At 36.0% G+C, this 19,520-nt stretch overlaps 1 protein-coding gene across 26 annotated transcripts in view; it reads left to right on the top strand.

Annotated features, from left to right (window-relative positions):
* The window catches only part of NRXN1 (neurexin 1), a 740,630-nt gene that overhangs the window by 295,689 nt on the left and 425,421 nt on the right, over positions 1-19,520 (top strand). For all 26 annotated transcript variants that reach the window (XM_074897427.1, XM_074897426.1, XM_074897419.1 and 23 more), the window contains one exon: positions 10,741-11,179. In XM_074897427.1, coding sequence (XP_074753528.1) covers positions 10,741-11,179 — 439 coding nt within the window. The remainder of the gene's footprint in view (positions 1-10,740; positions 11,180-19,520) is intronic.

The following is a 19,520-nucleotide window of genomic DNA, read 5'->3' as shown; positions in this document are numbered from 1 at the left end:
TTCATTGCATTGTCTACCCTTTACTAAAAATTAGTACTCTTCATGACTAATTTCCAGATAAACACTGTGAGGTGTATTTATTGTGACAGACAAACTTATGTAAGCAAGAATATTTTAGGAAACCTATAACATTTGCAGAACAGTACTTCTGTTGTTTATATATTAGATTACAATAACCAGTAATAGCTTGTGTAAAGGTACTTGGTAGTTCATTTTGTACAGCAAGCTGCTCTTCTTGAATGTTATTAGACAAAGTTTGTTGTAGTATTGTATGTTTTTACTGATTATCTGTCAAAAGAATTGATTTTGCTTGAGGCTGAGGACCTCTTACTCAGTACAGAACCAAAGGGGGATTTTATTATCTGACATTCCTTTAGCATTAAGTTGGCACCAAAGCCTCAGGCTTGGAGGTCATCCAGCAGAATCAGAGCCTTTAAACACCATACTAAAGTATGCGTGCTCTGCTTTGTTCTCGCACTACAGTGAGATGCCACATCTTGAAAACCAAATAATACATCCCTGTTCCTTGTCATTATAATGATGATAATTAATTTGGATAAGTTCAGCAAGTTTATTTTGGAGGACAGCTTTAATCTCAATAAAATTCATTAACATAAAGGTGGCCCATAGGTAGGCTGTGATTAAAGATGCCTTAAATATAGGAGATGCCTTAGAAATATCCCATGAATTAAATTAATTATTTTCTTGAAAATTTATACATTACTTTTAGCCATACACATTATGCACTACACAGATCAGTATTTGGATGGAAGAGTCCTGGTTTTTCTCTTGCTTTTCTGCTCAAGTACTATTTTTCCTCTCTCATTTCAGGAACTATAAGTTGTTTAGAAATGGAAAGGAATGTAAGCACAGGATGGAGTGTAAAGGAACACACTGCCCACTAGCTTCAAGATATACCTCTCTGTAACCCTGAAAAAATGGTGAAGGAAAAGCCGCCTTTGCAAAACATGTGGCAACCTCATACCATGTACCTTATGCTGGAATTAATAGTAATAACTTTGCATGTAAAAGTACTACAGAAAACTTAGGTTCCACTTGTCACAGGTATTTGACAAGGCAAAGATTGTTTCAAAACACTGATATGAAGATTTAGTGAAATTGCAGTGCTGGAAAACAAAAAGAATATTTTAAAGGATTATAATGATTCATGAGAAATTGCAGGTGAAGGTAGGCAAGAATTTTCCTGGGTGTCTTCCAGGAATGTGTCAGTCAGTCCACTAGTGAAAGGAAAGCTAGCTGTGTGGTTAGTGGGTGGGAATTTGATTTTTTTTAAAAACCGGTTTGCCTATCATGGTAGGTCAGAATTTAGCCAACAACTGCATAAAGTATTGTTATATTAATATCACAAACTGAAATCAGAGAGTTGCTAACCGAGCTAGGTACTGTGCTGGCTTCCAGAATGGGAGAAGGAGTTTCTATAGCTTGTCAACAAGTAGCCAACTTCAGTGAACAGATAGTCAGCTAACAGAGCTGAAAGGGAAGGATGCTATCTATCTGCATGGAGGCTGGCCATAAATTCATACAATAGGCATAGCGTTTCAGCCTAGGATTAGAGGGCTATTTTCCCTTCAGTGGAACAGAAGGTTCTTTCAAACCAGGAATCAGGAAACGGAGCAGATGAGCCCAAACCAGAAAGCAGCCAGAAACACCCACAGCCAAGAGCAAGCTATTCAGCTAGATGCAAGAGTAACCTACGCAAGTGAGAGAGAGAAGGGAAAGAAAAAGCCAGTTGGGTATTTATTATTCTGGATAAGTAATAAGGTTAAGAACTCTAAGTTGGCAGCTACTAATATACTGATGGGGGAGGCTGAAGGAAGGAAGGAAAGCTAGTGAGGGGTGGAATAAACATCTCTCATTTCGCCAAAGGATCCGCAGAATTGATGTTCTGCATTTAATTGGAGCCTACAGTTGTTTTTATATACATTTCAAACATGTTTAATACAGGAAAGAAGATTAATTAAAATATTTACAGACATTCAGAGTTATGTATATTAGTAATTGGGTTTTTTTAACAAGCTTTTGTTGATTTGTCTTTAGATGACTGACCACCCAAACTTGGATTCTGTGTTGGGTCCATTTTAGCTCTTCTCTTTAATTTGTTGTTCACTCTTTTTTTCTTTTTGTGTCCAATTCCATTTTTTTCCCATATGATTCCTACCCTAGTTAAAGGTAGCTCAGTTTTTAAGTACATCTGCCACATTGCTGTCAGATGCATTTTAGTTGATGTTCCTTAGAACATTCTTTTTTTATGTTCACATTATTTTTGCTGTTTCCCATAATTTGCTTCTGTATTTTCTGACCTTGAATTTAAAACTTTAAGTGTTAAAGATTGGAAAAATCTAGCATATAATGAACTCACGCTAAAGAAATAAGGCTTGAACCCTACAACAGTCGTTACTGTGTTATACTTTACAGTGCCTCTTTCTTGCAATCTGTAAGGAGTTCTTGTGCTGCATTCCTGGGGCAGGAATGGTTAACGGGGAAAGAGGACAATAGCATGTTTCTCACTTTTCTTCAAAATTATTCTTTGGTAACTCTTGCTGCACTGTTAAAGGACGGGGAGGAAAAGCTGAAATCCATCACAACAATTGAGTATCCTGTAGCCCTTTGTTTTCTCAGTCACTGGAGGTAGCATATAATTTGTTTCCTTCCTTAGACTTTATATGATGTATTAATGCAAAACTGCTTTTGCCTCAAATAATACATTTTGTTTTCCTTTTGATGATTCTTGTTTCCCTTGGTTTTGTTTTGTGACTTATGTTTTGGTAAAGGTATTATTCCAACTTGGGAGCTGACTGAGCTTCTATGAAACCAACTTGTTCCTAAATTCTGCAATTTAGGTGTTGCCAAGAAATTTCTAAGAGTCTTTGCCATGGGAAGTTAAGGAAAAAAAGGATGAGGGATAAGAAAACCTGAACCCATTTCTTAAAAACAGAAAGCATAGCAACCACAGTCAGAAACATTTAGCAGTCTGGCAGCTGACAGCAGAATATACAAAGGACATACAAAATAGTCTACTGAAAAGGGGAAAAAAGATCTTCAAAAGACTTTTGTCCACAGCAGGGTGAAAAATGTAGCATCCTGTTATCAAGGTTGTTAGAAAAAAAAAAAAAAGTTGATTGAAAAAATGTTGTACTATAATGATTTTTTTTAACTTCTACTAATATAACATGTTAAACTATATGCCCGTGACTTAGAACATAAAAAAGCATTCTCTGACATCCTCTTTAGATGTCTTTATTCAGACAAAGTGGGAGAGAAAGTAAACAAACAATTCTGAGATGAGCATTCGAAACTCCAGCAGAAGAGACCAGTTTGCCCAGAAGGTCAGCTATCACAACTGTATTAATTCCTCAAATAGGTGACATGCATGAAAGTGAGGTGACTTTCCCAGTACTACACAGTGAATCTAAAGAAAAGCAAGTAAAAAGTTTCTCAAAACAGTGCCCAGTAACACTCACAATATACCTATTACTATTACTCTGATTCTGTTAGTACTGATAGTTTCTACAACTGTATGTAACCGTTAACAACTTTTTTTATTGCCTTAGAGTATTTAAGGTATCTTCCCTGTACCCATTTGTGAGCTATTTGTTGTTCTGGGTGTTTTTTGCATTCTTTTACCACCACTGTTTGGGGGTAAAACAGTGATGTTTTTCAGATAGTCTACAGTGGACCTGTGCTATTGAATTTGTAGTGCAATTCCATATAATTATGCTTTTTTTTTTTACCTTTTTTTTGTTCTCATTTGCCTTCCTAAAATTTGCAGAGATATGATAATAAGTAGTGTAAATAGACATATATTTGTGTGCATTAAGTATGTCTGTTTACTGTGAACAGAAGTTTTAAAAATGTCTGATGTGCAATATATCCTGTAATATTAAGAAAGATGAGTGCAGAAAATGTTCATGTTGCTTAGTTACAGAAACAATAAACATCACAAATTTATTGTCTCTGGTTAGCCATTCAGTGTGGCATGAGAGCACTAGCTGAGTGTATTATCATGGCACAGTATATTGCACTTTTATGTTTACCTTGAGACATGGATTGCTCAATCCCAGCTTTTATTGAGTGTAGCTTTTGACCAGATATTGGGTACATTTTATTCTTCTATTTGAACGACTAGTGTGCTCTGTACTCTGTAGTTGCATACAAGAAGGTCGGAATACCATACTCTTTTTGTCAGAGTGGTTGCCATCTTCTTTAAAAAAAAAATAAAAATGGGGGAGTATGACACCCTATAGGAAATGTGTTTGTAAATATGACTTGCTTTGGACAAAGCTCCACTTAGACCCCATGCTGGTAATGCAGACTGCATCCTTCATGCAAGTTTCTACCCTGTGAAGAAGGTGTATCCGTTTTACAGAGAAGCAAGGAGAAGTTAATTCTCTGTGAAACATTCAGATGCAGGTTAAAACCCAAGTTCCTGGATTACCAGTCCTGGCTTGTAGTAGCAATCATTAATCTAATGATTCTTTTTGTTCTACCTGGTAAGACAATGTAGTCTGTGGAGAGTATGTCTGATTTTAAAATATACTTGTGTCTAAAGCTATAAACAGTAGAACGATGATGCTATACAAACAATATGTTATCCTTGAAAAAGTCCATTTCATATTTTTCAGAAGCAACTGCCCTGAGAGAGGGCAGTTTTCAGTCATTAAACGTTTTTTGTTTGTATGTTTGTTTGTTTTTTTCTCCTATTGGATAACTAAAGTAGTATTCAGTGCTGCTTTGGATTTGGGGAATCAATAGCCTTTCATGTGGGTTTCTTTCCTCTTCTGTCACCATGTAAGAGCCAAGTCCAATTTCAGTAGAGTGCATGGCAAGTTGAGTGTGCTCTGTTTCAACCCCACTGCTTTGGATGCTCAAAGTGGACAGGAAGTAGAGGTAGGAGAATATGAAACTCCCACATATATATTCCGTGGAATTTGTGGCACTGCAGTTGATGAGACATGCTTTTTTTTTTCAGCCTAGCTCTATTAAGTCGAGCTTTTTTTGAGCTGAAACTCGCAGAGCGTTTTCCCAGACCGTATTAGTCTGAAATAATGCAGCAAAATGCATGTGCTATCATTTTCTCCAGGTGTTTGTGTATCTATACCATGGAACCCTGTCCTGCTGTCCTGAGGCTTACCTCCCACTCAGTAGGACTCTACAGACACTCGGGTTTTGGTTTGGTGCTCAAAACAACCCTCTTTCTTTCCATGCTACCACCCACCACACACCTCCCCACCCCAGGCAAATTAAAAACATTTCATTTGAGGATTAATAAATTGTTTCCTTGGAGCTTTCATTAAATCTGCTAATCTCTTCTCTGTTTTCAGAAAACAAAGCTGTTTTATAAAGTTAATAATCCTAGAGGCTTGAATAGGCGTTGTCATTTGTATTGTGTGCTTTCACATTGTGTTCAGAAATACACACCACTGCAAACATAAACTGGAGCTTCTTAAGTTTTGTGTAAATAGTCTGTAGTTTATTGTGTTACTTGATATATTCATTTTGGAGCTTGGAAATGAATTGAGGCATATTAGTTAAATTACAAGCCTCCTGTGAGAACCTGACACTTATGGGTTAGTTCAAAACCATTCAGCAAATACTAAAAGAATACATGGTAACTCTCAGTGGTCAGTTTTGCCTTTGGATTTCTGGGGAATGTGGTGGTGTGTGCACCTGGTAGTTTTCAATGAGCACGGAAATTCTAGTGGCTGTTAAAGCAGGCTGATAAAATTGCCTCAGGCTTCACTTACTGTGAGTCCCATTGCTACAGTTTCTGACACCAGTAAGTTATCTCTTGCTGACTTCAACATGCAGTATTAAATCGTAGGTTAGCAGACCTACCTGAGCCATTTTGGATTACTGTAGTCTCCATTTCACAGAATTAACTACCATTGTTGGCACTACGTGATGCAGGTTTCATGAAAATACTGCTTTATGGTAACAAAGGTTTATATGATTTATTTTTTTAAAACAGATTTAGAGACTGGATTCATCCTTTCATTCAAACTGCATTTAGAAAAGTGGGGTTTTTTTCACCTCCCTATTAAGTAATAGAAAGCTCTTCAGAGCAAGACCATAATGTAGGCGCTGTGAACTCCTGGTTTCGATTTGATTCTCAAGGAAACCTAGATGCTAGAAATTAGGTGATGTGATTAGCTCCTAAAGAATCATATTTCTTTTAATAATATGAAGTAATTTGAAAGAAATGCTTAGTAGTAATTTAAAGGTTTTTAATCACAGTGATTGAAAGGCTATTGCTAGCAGAGTTGGTCACTATTCTGAAACATTTAAGAGTATTGCTGTTTCTTCACTTACAGTATTTAATGTAGAAAATACAAAAAGAAATCTTTAATGTGGAAAGGACTGCACTTTGAATTAAAAATCGTGTTGAAATCTGGACTCGCATCTTTCATGGTTTTACATTTCATGGGCTAGGGTCAGTAAAAATAACTAGTTAGGGTTTTGTGGATATTAATATTTTTATTGTATCGACTTTTTAATTTAATATTTGAACAGTTATATATTTAGGATACATCTCTAATATCATCAATAAATTCCTTGTCTTCTCCTTCACCTTTTCTCATTCATGCGTTTATACATTGATGATTTGTTAATATATTTTCATTGGCCGTTCTACATTTTTTGTTGTTGAAGGAACCTGTCGTGACAACTGGCAAGATCTAGTGAATTCTTAATACATTTCTACACTTCATTGCGTACTAGGGCCCTGGATTGCAATAAATTATATACATGATATATCTTTAAGAAGCATGAATTATTTTTACTTGTGCTTCAGACCACAGACCATGTTAGAGAGTGCTGAGCTTAAGTTAATATTTGCTGTCTCTTAGCCCTACTTATTTGTTAAGACTCAGCACTGTTACATTGTAAGTTACCCAGCATGTGGTTCGCCTAGATGGTAGCAAAGGGAGTTCATATCTTGACTGTAAAATGATATGTAGGTCTGCCCTTTCTCTCCTGAAAAACAAATTTATTCCTTGCTTTGGATAGCTTGGTTTCAAGTTATGTGGGGAATTGCTAACTGCTCCTTTTTTCTTGGGAGTTTAGGTGACCTTTTGCAGCTTCCAAGAATGAGGTAATTCTATATTTTAAAGCCTGAGGTCTTGAACCTTACTTAATATTAAGAGGGAAGAATACAGTAAATAGAAGACAAATTCAAGGTGCTCTTAATACCATGATACAACTCCCTGAGGGCTGGCAGTTTCATGTGCAGGCAAATTATACTGTTGTTGCTCAAGTATAAGAGCAAGTGTGAGAGGAAGCAAGTTATTACCAGGGCCAGCCCAACAGATGCTAGGAAATCACATAACAACGCAAGGATACTGACTGGTAGGTTGTGTAGGAGTAAAGGTGAATGTGACTCAAATATTTCTCCATTGCAAATTATCTTCACTTGACTAACTGCAGATCCATGTCTGAACTGGAGGGAGAACATTAAAAAACAATACATTGGGTGTCTTAAATGGAAGTAGCGTTGGTTGTATAAGTCCTATCAAAAGCATGTTTGTCCTTATGTACCCAGAGGGAGAAAAAAAATTAAAAGGCAGAAATCTTTGGAAAATAGTGAGTAAACTATTTGTAAATGAAGCATATACTTCCATGAGTTATAAAGCATATATTAGTCTCAGAATTATTTCTTACTGTTCAGTTCTTTTCCTGAAATTTAATTACTAATACCTTCTGTTGAACATACTGCTTTTCTTCTTTTTGCTGTGCTTCACTGATGGCTGAGTATATATTTCATGGATAGGGAGATGGGGAGAAGGATAAGAATCTCAGCATAACACCAGGAAACGGGCTTCCAAATGCCAGCCGTATTCAGTTAATAATTTAGTTCTTTTCAATTATGGTTTTCAGTTATGGTTCATATATTCCTGTTTTAATACTAATTATCCATGATAATTCAGTTCCAAAGTTTCATAAGATTAAAAGAATATACACATCCTAAAACTTAGAACATAACCACTCTAAAACATAGATGTAGACTTTATTGTGTTTCCACACAATGAATGTAATAAGATGCAGTCATTCACCTCTCAGTAACTGCAAAGTTTTAATTGTGGAATATGGAAGAAAGAAATTGTCATATGCAATATTTAGGGATTCCAAGAATGTTTTAATATTGTTGGCATAAAATTCCCAATATTTGCCACTCTTAGGGAAGTGCTCTAGCAATTTTTCTCTCATGTTATATATTAAGTTACTTAAAGAGCTGGTGACGAGTTAATACGAAAACTGTTGCCAGTATTACTGTTTGCACTTTGTCCATCAGGTCCTTCAAACATACTTATTAAAAATTATTGTTTCTGAATTGGCAAATGACTTCAAAGTCTATAGAGCTGTTTTAGACATCAAGGAAAGCTTAGCTCTCCTTTTGTCTGCTCAGTTCTTCTAACATAGCTATTAACTAGTAATTTTATGATTCAGTCAATTAGCTTTCATTAATATCAGACAATTTGAATTTGTCCATAAACAAGAAATTATCTTGTATTGTCCTGGTACCTACCTTTGTTCGGTAGGCAATTAAAGAATATTTTTTTCTCATGTTCTTTGTTGCCTTAATTTCTTTGGCAAACAGCATGATTTAATTCTAATGAAAGCCCATTTGCTCCTTTTTAAAATCATATCCTCTAGCGTCTGTCTAATGCTTTTCAATCTATTCTAGAAATGTTGCCCCATGTAACTCCTTCAAATGAGGTGGAAGCTATCTAAAATCTCTCTTGCCATAGAAAGTGGCCAGTGTTTCATGAGACCAGATACGTCTAAGTAATGTCACCGGCTGGGCTACTGGCTTCTTACTGCATTCTTCTGCCTCTTGGCTTTCTTCATTCTAAAGACAGAAAGTCACGCCAGTAGGAGATCACTTGCATATGTGCTTATTCTCCGGTACTCTTCTGAATTCCTGTGTGTAATCTTCATTCTTTGAGATGTTTCAGAAATATTTGATAGATGCAAATATGGATCCTTATTCTCTAAGATTACAAGTTAGTCTAATTCTAGTCACTTCTGATGTCTTTACTTAAAGAAGGCATCACATGTTATTTGCCTTTCTGTGGCAGAGTATCATTTCTACAGTCAGGAATCCACAGTCAGTTTTATTTGTTGTCTTTGAAGACACAGCTCCAGTGGGAACAGCAGTATTTGTACTGAACTCTGAAATAAAATGGAGAAATAGGCTTATTTATATGCTTTTAGGACACATTTTTAATAATTCTGCTGTGGCTTATGATGAAATTTCTGGGTAGGTAATTATGTAATTTAAAAGAACACAATTCTTACAGTAAAATTTGTCATCATCTCTGTAGTGTTCTGTTTCTTTAAACACCATTTTTCAGTAGCAACTATCACTTCTGGCATATGCAATCTTAGATTGTATGTATGCTAGTGTCTTCATTTCCTACAGTAGCACAGTTCTGCAATGCATTACCTGTCTTCTTCCACGTACTGTGTGTCAGTTCAGTTTGCAGAGTGAGTTTCATCTGTGTTCAATCTAGTCTTTAGAGGAAATTCATCCAGAAGCTCTACCCTAATAATTCAGTAAGCACTTTCTAACTTCTAATAGAGATGTAAGGTCTAGTCCCTTGAACAGCTTCAGATTATGTTGTATAGTTGGAACACTGGATCAGGGGCCATACGTGATATAATCCTGACTGGTATAGAACTGGTAGATGAGAAAGCCTCAGCACAAAGTGCTTTGATTTGCTGAGTTGTTGCTTTTGCTCTAAATTGCTTTCTAATGTAGACTTAACCTTAGAAAGGGAGAAGAAGGTTTTATCTTCTGTTACCATGCACACATATTCAGCCCTTCAGTGAAATTTTAGTTTGAGTTATATCATTTATTGAATAATTAGAGATATTGACAAAATACTTGTGCATACCTTTGCTATTTTGGAGCATCATTTAAGCAGTCCTTGTAGCCTGGTCAACAGAGAAATAGCAGCAATTTCAGAATATACTAATAAAGACTAGTACCCTGGGAAATGGTTATATCATGACAGGCTTCTCGGGGCAGAGCAAGTAAGTGATTTGAAGCAAGAATATTTGCTGTGGAGGTCAGTTGGATTTAAAACTAATATTGTCTTTCATTTTTATCAGAAAAGTCTTCAGTCAGGGAAAATACGTAAGTGTTTTTATTTTTTGTCCCATTGAACTGGCTCAAAGATTTTCCTGGTTTTGTCTGGTTTGATCTGTATGACACTACTTTCCCTACTTTATAGCTTCATGAATACCATGGATGCTACCATTCCTCAGCCCCAAGGACAAACTGAAAAGCTGTTAAATTATAACGTATCTGACCTTGGTACATTTTCTGTACATGAACAGAAGAGTTAAGACAGTGACAAAAGGTTAGAGGGAGAAAAAATCTAACACTTCTCTAACATAGCAGAATGGCTATGCAAAGAGGGCTTTAAGCAATTAAGGCCGCGCAAGCTAATTTGCAACTGATAGTATAAATTATGTGCAGATTCTTTCAGATTGTTTGTATTAACTGTAGGGATATTTTTAGGGCAACTTTGGTTTAATGAAAACTATTATTAAATCAGTAGTCAATTAAAATAGTTATTTAATTTTGTGTGTATGTGAATTATCATATTCATATACCATCATTATTATCCTTTAAATAGTATGCCTATTCAGGCATGTTGTATCTGTTTGGTTAAAATGGTCAAGTTCCTCTTAGTAACTTCTCTGCTTTGCTTGCAGGTTGTATATAAAAATAACGATGTCAGGTTGGAGTTATCTCGACTTGCCAAACAAGGAGATCCTAAAATGAAGATTCATGGGGTTGTAGCATTTAAATGTGAGAATGTTGCAACCTTAGATCCAATCACATTTGAAACACCAGAGTCTTTCATCTCTTTGCCAAAGTGGAATGCCAAGAAAACAGGCTCAATATCATTTGACTTTCGTACAACTGAGCCAAATGGCCTAATTCTTTTCAGTCATGGAAAACCACGGCACCAAAAAGATGCCAAACACCCACAGATGGTGAAGGTTGACTTTTTTGCCATTGAGATGCTTGATGGCCACCTCTATCTGCTGTTAGACATGGGATCAGGTACTATAAAAATAAAAGCCTTGCAGAAGAAGGTGAATGATGGGGAATGGTACCATGTGGATTTTCAACGGGACGGACGGTCAGGTAAGCTTCTTTCTTTCATATTCAGTATGGTTTTTCATGTTGTATATGAGAGAATACTGGATATATATTATGTTGCCACAATTAGAGTTGTGCCTCATCTGAAAATTAAGGGAAATATAAGATGTCATTACTGTCAGATACGAGAATACAATGATTTGCAGAGTAAAATATCTTATGTTAACATTTACTGTGTAATCAGGTACTTAATCTTGCAAGTAAGTGTGCTGTATACTTCAGAAACAAACAGTAATCTCCCTCTGTGCTTGCATACACTGAATAGCTCAAGTGTCAACTTTCAAGAATAAAAATAAAGCAAAAATAATTACTGAAAGTTATTTCCAATATAGGGAATAATTGGCCCACAGAAACAACACAGACCTTCCAGTCATGTCAGTAGATCTCAGCATAATTAAATGGTATGCTAATGAATGGCTAACAACACATATCAACAGAAATGGATGTGACTTGCTGTATTCTGTCAGTATGATTCATATTCTGTAGTAGTTTACTCGATCAATCAAAAGGATGAAAGTAAAGCATTCATAAACTCTTCCTAATGCTGCTAAAATCAGTTATAGCATAAAATTCATTTAAGTAGTGAAACTGGCCTTGTATTTCAGCTGCATCTGATCTTGAGTATATATGTTGACTTCAGCAAATAATCAATATCCATTCATTGAAGGACAAACCTAGCCTATGATATCTTTCCTGTGTGTAGTTCATGCCAGGATTTGGGAGTGGGGGGCATGTACTGAGTCTGTAATTCTGTCCATCAAAAAAATTTTCAATTAATATCAATATTCAATCTGAAGTTTATGTACACTCTGAAACTGAGTGTTGAAAAACATAAACTTCTGTTATTTGGGGGTTTGTGGATTTTTCCCTGCTTTCTTCCTTCTTGTGACTCCTTTTCTATGACTTCCATTTAAATAAATTATTTCTGAAACTTCACGGCAAAAAGTTATTGTTTTATGACAGACTTACTACCCCCAAATCGGATTTCAGGTCAAGCAAATCTTGGGTTGAAGGTTTAAATTGATTGAAGTTTTCAGCCAAATCCATGCTGAAAGTCAGACCAAATTCAACTGATCAGTCCGCCCTAGGATTATGAAAAATAAGTATTTGATTTGTGGGCTGTGCAACTTCAAATTCTAATTTGAATTTGATTTTCTGATCTTATGATTATGTCAGTTGCTTATTTACATTTTTTGAGGTTAAAAAGAACAAACAAGCAAAAAACCCAGACAACAGAACACAGAACTTCTCGAAGTCCTCAACTGTGACTGAATATCCAGCAGTTATATTATTTATACTACAATCTTCATTTCAGGCTTCCTTCTTAAGTGCTGTTTCAGCGATTCATATGAGGCAGTAAATCCTGTAATAATCATGCCTGTGGGACTCCACTGAAAGCAAAGTTTATTCTTAATCCAAAGTCAAAACAACTATTAAAAAAAAAAAAAAAGTAAATGCATAGCAATTGTTTACATTTGAACAGATATATTTTGCACTTTCATTGTTTAACAAAAACCATAGCTGAAAAGTGCCATTAAGAGAAATTAGGGCATACTTAATTCTTTAAAACTGTTGATGGACATCAGCAAGAACGTAGACTAATTTTAGGAAGAAATACACACCTGGTGATCAGGACTGCATATTATTTTTTAGTATAATTATAAATAGTCAAATATATATGTAAAAGAAAAATTAATCCATCTGATGAATTGCCTATGATCAGGACAGGTGAACTTTATTTACTCTGTCACTCTTGAAAACTGGCCATAGTACCTAATTGCCCTAAAACATTGAACTATTACCAGGAATAGTTAACAAATATGTGGGCATATGGACTGACAAACTGAATTTTTAGCTGAAATCTGAACCAGACAGCAAAGATTTTCTGCAACTTAAAAATATATGAATAATACTTTACTGTAGGAGAAGGACCAATAACAGGGGCAATGCTGTCATTTTTCTTAATGAGAATATTGGCTGAGCAGTATCTTAGACGGTCAGATTTAACCAAGTGAAATGACTGCCTAACAATTAAAATAAACAATGAACATGTTCCTATTTTCTTCTGATTGCAATAGGAATTACCGACGTATTACGCTTAGATTATTTCTTCATGATGTATGCATTTTGGTCTATTATGCTTTTTTCCATGAATAATAAGATCCACTTTAATATTCCAGGAAGCTTTTAAATTTATTTTCTCTATCCAAAACCAAACATACTGGAAATCATATGAATATGATCACTTTTCACTTGCTTACCTTCAGAATTTTTGCATAAGCGAATGACTATATCTTGGATAAATAAAATTTGGCTTTTCTGAGGCCTTCTTGTTGCTGCTGAAAAAATACTTCCCAACCTGTCAAGTATAAAGGAGGAGATTCTCCTATTAATGAATAAGTAGCTTGCAACCTTTTACTCCTAGCCTTCAAACCCAATGTGGAGTAGTTCCCTCAGATAACGGAAAGCTCTGACATTTCTCAAGGAGCTTTGCAAATTTCCTTGACTTTCATATTAGCTGGATCAGCAGGTGCTTGTTATTTTTCATTCCTTACTCTCTTCCGCACTCTGTCACAGGGAGCATCCACTAAACTACTGACTTCGCCCATCTGGGACTACAGTGGGGCAGATGTAAGGAATGAGAGCACATTTTTAAACTGTACTTATCCAGGCCCTATTCACTGGTAATTCTGCTGATGCCCTCAGATTTTGGGAAATAGAGGGAAGGGGGAAGAGATACTGCCCTTTATTTTCCTTTTGCTGAAGGAACTTTTGACCTATTATTCTTACAGAAGTTTTTCACTGCAGAATCTCATCCTGCTGCCTGTAAGATCTACTCTGAGTGCTTCCTTACATAAAAAGCAGATCTTCAGTGAGAAGGAACTCCTGAGACCCTATTTCCCAATGCTCAGTAAAGGAAGATTTCATAGCTTCTCCATTGGTCCATCTTTCTTGCTAGATATGCACCAGAGGAAAAGGAACACATGTCCTCCAGCAGTCCTGACTTTTTTGCTAAGTATACAACAGAGGACACAACCTGGTACGAACTGCCGTGTCCTGTCATGTGAGCTGTGTTCACTTCCAGTATCTATGGTTATCCTTAATTCCTGCAAAGGACAGTAGCTTCATAGCTGCTTCACGTGTGCCCTGTCTTGGCCATGGGCTGTATGCTGTGGTCACAGTCCTCATCACAGCTATTTTATTATGCTTTAGCACACAAGGTGTAAAGTGTATTTAGAATACCTTGCTCTGATTTTTCACTGTTTCTTAATAAGCAGATGCATTTTGGATGCACAAAAAGCAACTAAATAGGCCACACAGAGAATAGCTGTAGTCACTGTCTTTATGTTTAACTGATAAGAATTGAGACAAGGTTTAGGAATGTGTCTTAGTTTCTTACAAACAGACTTATGAAAAAGTAAATTGCTGAGATAATGAGTATGATTGGAGAGCCTCATTAAATAATACCTAAGGGAAATGTTTGTCTGTTCTGCTCTTAACAGTACTGCCAACTCTGCAGTAAAAGACTTGGGAAAAAACCCAAACAAACCCAAACTAAAAAAAAAACCACCAACCATGAAGCAGATGTAAAGGTCTTTGCTCATAGTGCTTCTTGTAACACAGTAGAGCTAGTTTTAATAACTGTTTTCCGAGACTTGAATATAGTTTAAAATTTTGTTAAACTGTTTACCATATTCAAGGATAACCTTGCAAGTGTTTCTAGACTAAACCACTATTCATCCATTGGGAATCGTCATTACACAGTGAAATCAGAGAGAAAACTTACTCTTCTTGTCAACCTCCAATTGTGTATGGCAGTGTAAAACAGAATGTATCAGAATGTATTCATAGGTAGGTAGCATTTAAGGGGTAAGAAGTCACTAAAATTTTGAACTAGCGTTAGAATTTCAGCATAAATATCAGAAATTATCTCTAGAGTATGTAATTAGAGCTTAAGTATAATCAGTATCTCACTGTAAGTAGTACTTTGTGAATGCCCATTACATGCATTGTTGTCACAGGTTCTTTTTTTACATGTGTGCTTCTATATACTCCTTCCCCATCTTTGCAACCTTCTAAGAACTGCCCTATTTACATGTTCCTATTTCAACAAATGTTCATAGCTTACATATTTGAGATAATGGCTTTATATTGCGTTTTAAAGAAAATCTTCCAACGATCCTGATAGTGTTTTTCATTTATTCATGAGCTCATAGAAAAATTGAGATGGGGTGACCTTGAGAGGTCCTCTATTTTACGCCTCCAATGAAAGTAGTGATAGTGAACTTGTGTCAGTCTTGACAGATGTTTGTCGACTTGCTTCCAACAGTGAACACTGTGCCACCTCCCCTTATAATCACTCCTAAACTAAATATTTCATATGCAAAATAAGCCATTTTGTACGTAATTTCCTTGTTACAACAGGCACAAAATACCCAGTCTTTTGCCTGTGTAATAACTCTATGCTTTTTATGATTTTAATGATGTTATGTCAGTCTCCAGTTTTCTTCATAGACTAAGAAACCCCAGCTACTTCCTATTCTTTTATGTCATGTTCTGTAGCTATTGACCATTTTTATTGCTATCTTCTACAGTCTTTGCAGCTGATCTGCATCTTTTTCAGAGTTCAAGGTAAACCATACCAATGCTCAGTAAATTGGTACAATAGGCTTCTCTATACCTCTCTATTTCCCATTTTGCTCATATGTATGTTAGTGTTGACTTATATTGTTGACTCTTCCTTTGAAGACCTGCCCAATAATCAGTTATCGTTTAAGTCAATAGTTCTTGCCAAAAATTGTAATTTCATTAGTTTTTCCTCAAACTGTTTCTCTGGTACATAAAGATGTTTCTGAATGTTTAAATTTCACTTTGCTCTCAGGTGGAATGCTGTGGAAATGCTCCCTGATTTTAGAGTGTGTAGCTAGGTCATGAATTCTCAGGCTAAATAAACCACCACATACCTTCTTGTCTGTCAGTCTTCCCATTATTCTTCTCTCAGGATGGACAAACCAAATGCTATCAGCTTCTTCCCATTTCTTTGTTTTTCTGGTAGAAATACAGTCAATATTTCCTACTTTGGATATTAAAAGACTTTACAAGGAATCTGCTTGTTTCCTGGCAGACATTATTGCCTCAGTGTTGCTCTTTTCAAAGAAATAGTGTAACTACTGATCTGGTTATGGGTGCTGTTATGCTAGGTAATATGCAAAGTTATAACTGAAAGGATGGTTCTTACTACAGAGATGTTACAATTTAAGGTTATAGTTTTCTATTTTTGTTGAGAGACTGATGCTGCTCTGAATCTGCTGCTTTCTCATCATATTCTGTTGTCTTTAGGCTATTTTGTAAAATGAGATGTGTCTCATTCTTTTCCCTCTTATCCAACTTGACAATTCTGGTGTGAAAAGGGTTGATTTTTTTGAGGTTATCACATTATCTTTACAGTGCAAATTATTAACCTTTTCCTAGGCTAGCCACAGAAGATATTTGTATGCTCTGTTAGCATCCCTTCTTCCTACTTCTTTGGAAAGTGATGTCTCTTAACATTTGTAAGTAGAAACACTGAAATGGATTGGAGCACACTGGTGATTTCACAGAACAATTCCTTCTAATCTGCTTATACTTCCCAGAGAAAGTAATATTGAAATCCAGCAAAGGGGGTGTGCATTACTATCCCTGGATTCGGTGGTAACATCTGCCATCGTCTTGAGGTCTAACTTGAAATGGTTTCAGTAGAACTTAAAAAACTTCCCCTCAAGAAAGATGACAGGGTTAAAAAAATAATCCACCACCACCATCCAAAAAACCAAACCAGCTAGATGAAACAGCACACTCTGCATCTGTGTGTCAGTTCTGGATGCACTGTGAATCCAAAGATGTTTATAGTTCCATTATTTATTTTCTGTAGGCCCATGTTGTGTGAACTTGAGTTCTGCATTTTATTTTAGGAAATTAAAAAAAAAAACCAAACAAAAAAAAAAACCACAAAAAACCAGTACATAATTTTTGATGTATTTTGGAAGTCTTTTATTCTCCTTTATTTTTCTTGGATTTTTTTTTTTTTCACCTGCTTTTACAAAGCAATAGTGAGTGAAGTTTGTATTACCTGTCAGAGATACATAAAAGCTAATTTGGATACCTACAGCAGTGATGGTTGAATGGCTGCCTGTACATGCTTTTAGGAGTTCAGTTGGAAACTAGGCTAACTTGGTAACTGGTAGCATGAAACTCTCGGTGCTTAGACATGAGGTTTCTGCTTGTTAGCTAGACTAAGATCTATTTGTATTATAGGCATAGTTCTTGTTCTGGACAGTGTGCCATATGGTATTTTAGTCAAGCTCCTACATAACAGCTGAGCCAGAATGCCTTATTAAAGCTTTGAGACTTCTGCAGGTGCTATATGACTTAGTGTAGCTCTCAAGAAAAAGTATTAAATAAAGCTAACTTACAGTTGTTTGATTAAGGATAATATGCACAATATGTAGGTCAATTGAAGTGTCATGTATATGTCCAGCAGTAAATTGGAGATAGTCCAGCTGGGTGTTAGGGGTTCCATGGCCTTCCAAAACATGGAAAAAAATGCTCAGAAGAATTGTTGCCTGTTCTGTTTTTCTATCTATAGTCATGATAAAGATTTCAGAGGGCTTCTCCTAAGGAATATTTTATGTGGTATCATTTCTTGGGGAGGGGAAGGGTTCATTTCTTTAAAAAGCTGTTGATATCTGTTCAAAATAATACTTGTTCTCTTCAAGGTAATCCTTTTTGACATTCAAAAGAAAATTTTCTTTCTTCAATCTACCACCTAACTGTAATTCACAGTCACCAGAGTAGTTTCCTTTATTAATCAGCTTTCTCAGCCTTCTGCGCTTACAAAACTTCCATTTGGAACACCATGTTAATGTTGCAGCTCCACTGGCTGAGATTTACCTGTCTTTTCTTGTGCCTCAAAAACCAGCAATACTTAGTTATTTTTTTTCTTTTTAATTCCAGTGGAGCCCTAGATCTCTTCTAGCATCATGAGTAGCTGGAAAACACAAATGTTCTTGTCCAGCAGAGAACAGCACTATGCAAATGCATGAGCTTGAGGTTGGAGGCTGCAGCTGAGTTAACTTGCGTGGATGCAAGTTCTGCATGACCATAGGTTTAAAGCATTTGGTCCTAAACTAGTCTGTGCAGCGACAGGTGGGAGTAAGCAACAACCGCAGTAAGAAATACTGTGAGCACAAGTGTGATTTATATTTACACCATCTTTAATTTTTTTAAAAGGAGAAATGATCTATTGCCTGTAAGCAGTCTTTCTTGATACCGAGGATGCTCTCAGAAAAGTTATCTATCTTGGTTTAGCAGGTCATTCATAGGTGTCCTTTTTTGAAGCAGCTGATTAAAAAAATCAAACCTCAGAATGTTTATGCTTCTATGCCTAAGGTCAAATCTGTAGCAAGTGGTCCATACAAGTGCCAAGTTTTTCTTCAAGAATCTGAGCAGAAATACAAATATTTAGAGTTAGCAAAAGATGATGGTCTTATCAGTTTTAAACAGGTGGAGGTTTGGAAGAAAAAGGATCTTGGTTCAACATGCCTATTTCTTACAGTTAAGGCTGGAATTTCACTTTACATCTGTGTGATTATTCAACTGACAGAAAACATTTCTGATAATACATAAAAGCAAAAACTGACCACATCCTCAAACATTCTTTAAACATGCTCATAAACATGCACAAACACTATGCAAGCCTTTGTTTTATCTTTTAAAATCTCTTCTGATAGTAGGGAGACTGTCTGTAGTAGTATCCAACCCTTCTAAAATCCGTATTTCTCAAGCCGACATGGAAGTTGGACCTTCTGAGACCTCTACCCCAAAAAGCTTTTTCTAAAGGTCCAGACTGTTTAGATATTCATTCTGTCCATGTTGTTGAAGTTAACCTATTTGAACCAACAATAGAACAAACAAAATATGTAGCTCCCCCAGGACTCCATTGCCAAAAGGGAAGCCTAAATTTTTGGATGTATCCAAATAAGAGAATGATCTTTTTCTGACTTGTTTCTGTTTGCTTAAAACTCACATTTTAGTATTTATGATATAAGAATTACGAATTCCTTATTCTCATGCACCACTTGCAGCACAGTGGAAGGATTTTGATAATCAGTGTTATCTTCTGGAATTTGTGTCATACGGACAGTGGAAATAGTGAATCATGTCAGTTCTATGTATATATGTATGATAAATACATTGTGGTAAATGTGGTTCTTCAGTGTCTTGTTACCATCAGTACACTTTTAATAGTGTGTCCAGCAGATAACAATGCTGTGTAACATGGCTGGTA

Source organism: Athene noctua, chromosome 1 (assembly GCF_965140245.1).
Source record: "Athene noctua chromosome 1, bAthNoc1.hap1.1, whole genome shotgun sequence".
Taxonomy (NCBI): domain Eukaryota; kingdom Metazoa; phylum Chordata; class Aves; order Strigiformes; family Strigidae; genus Athene; species Athene noctua.
This window is presented reverse-complemented; position numbering and strand designations above follow the sequence as displayed.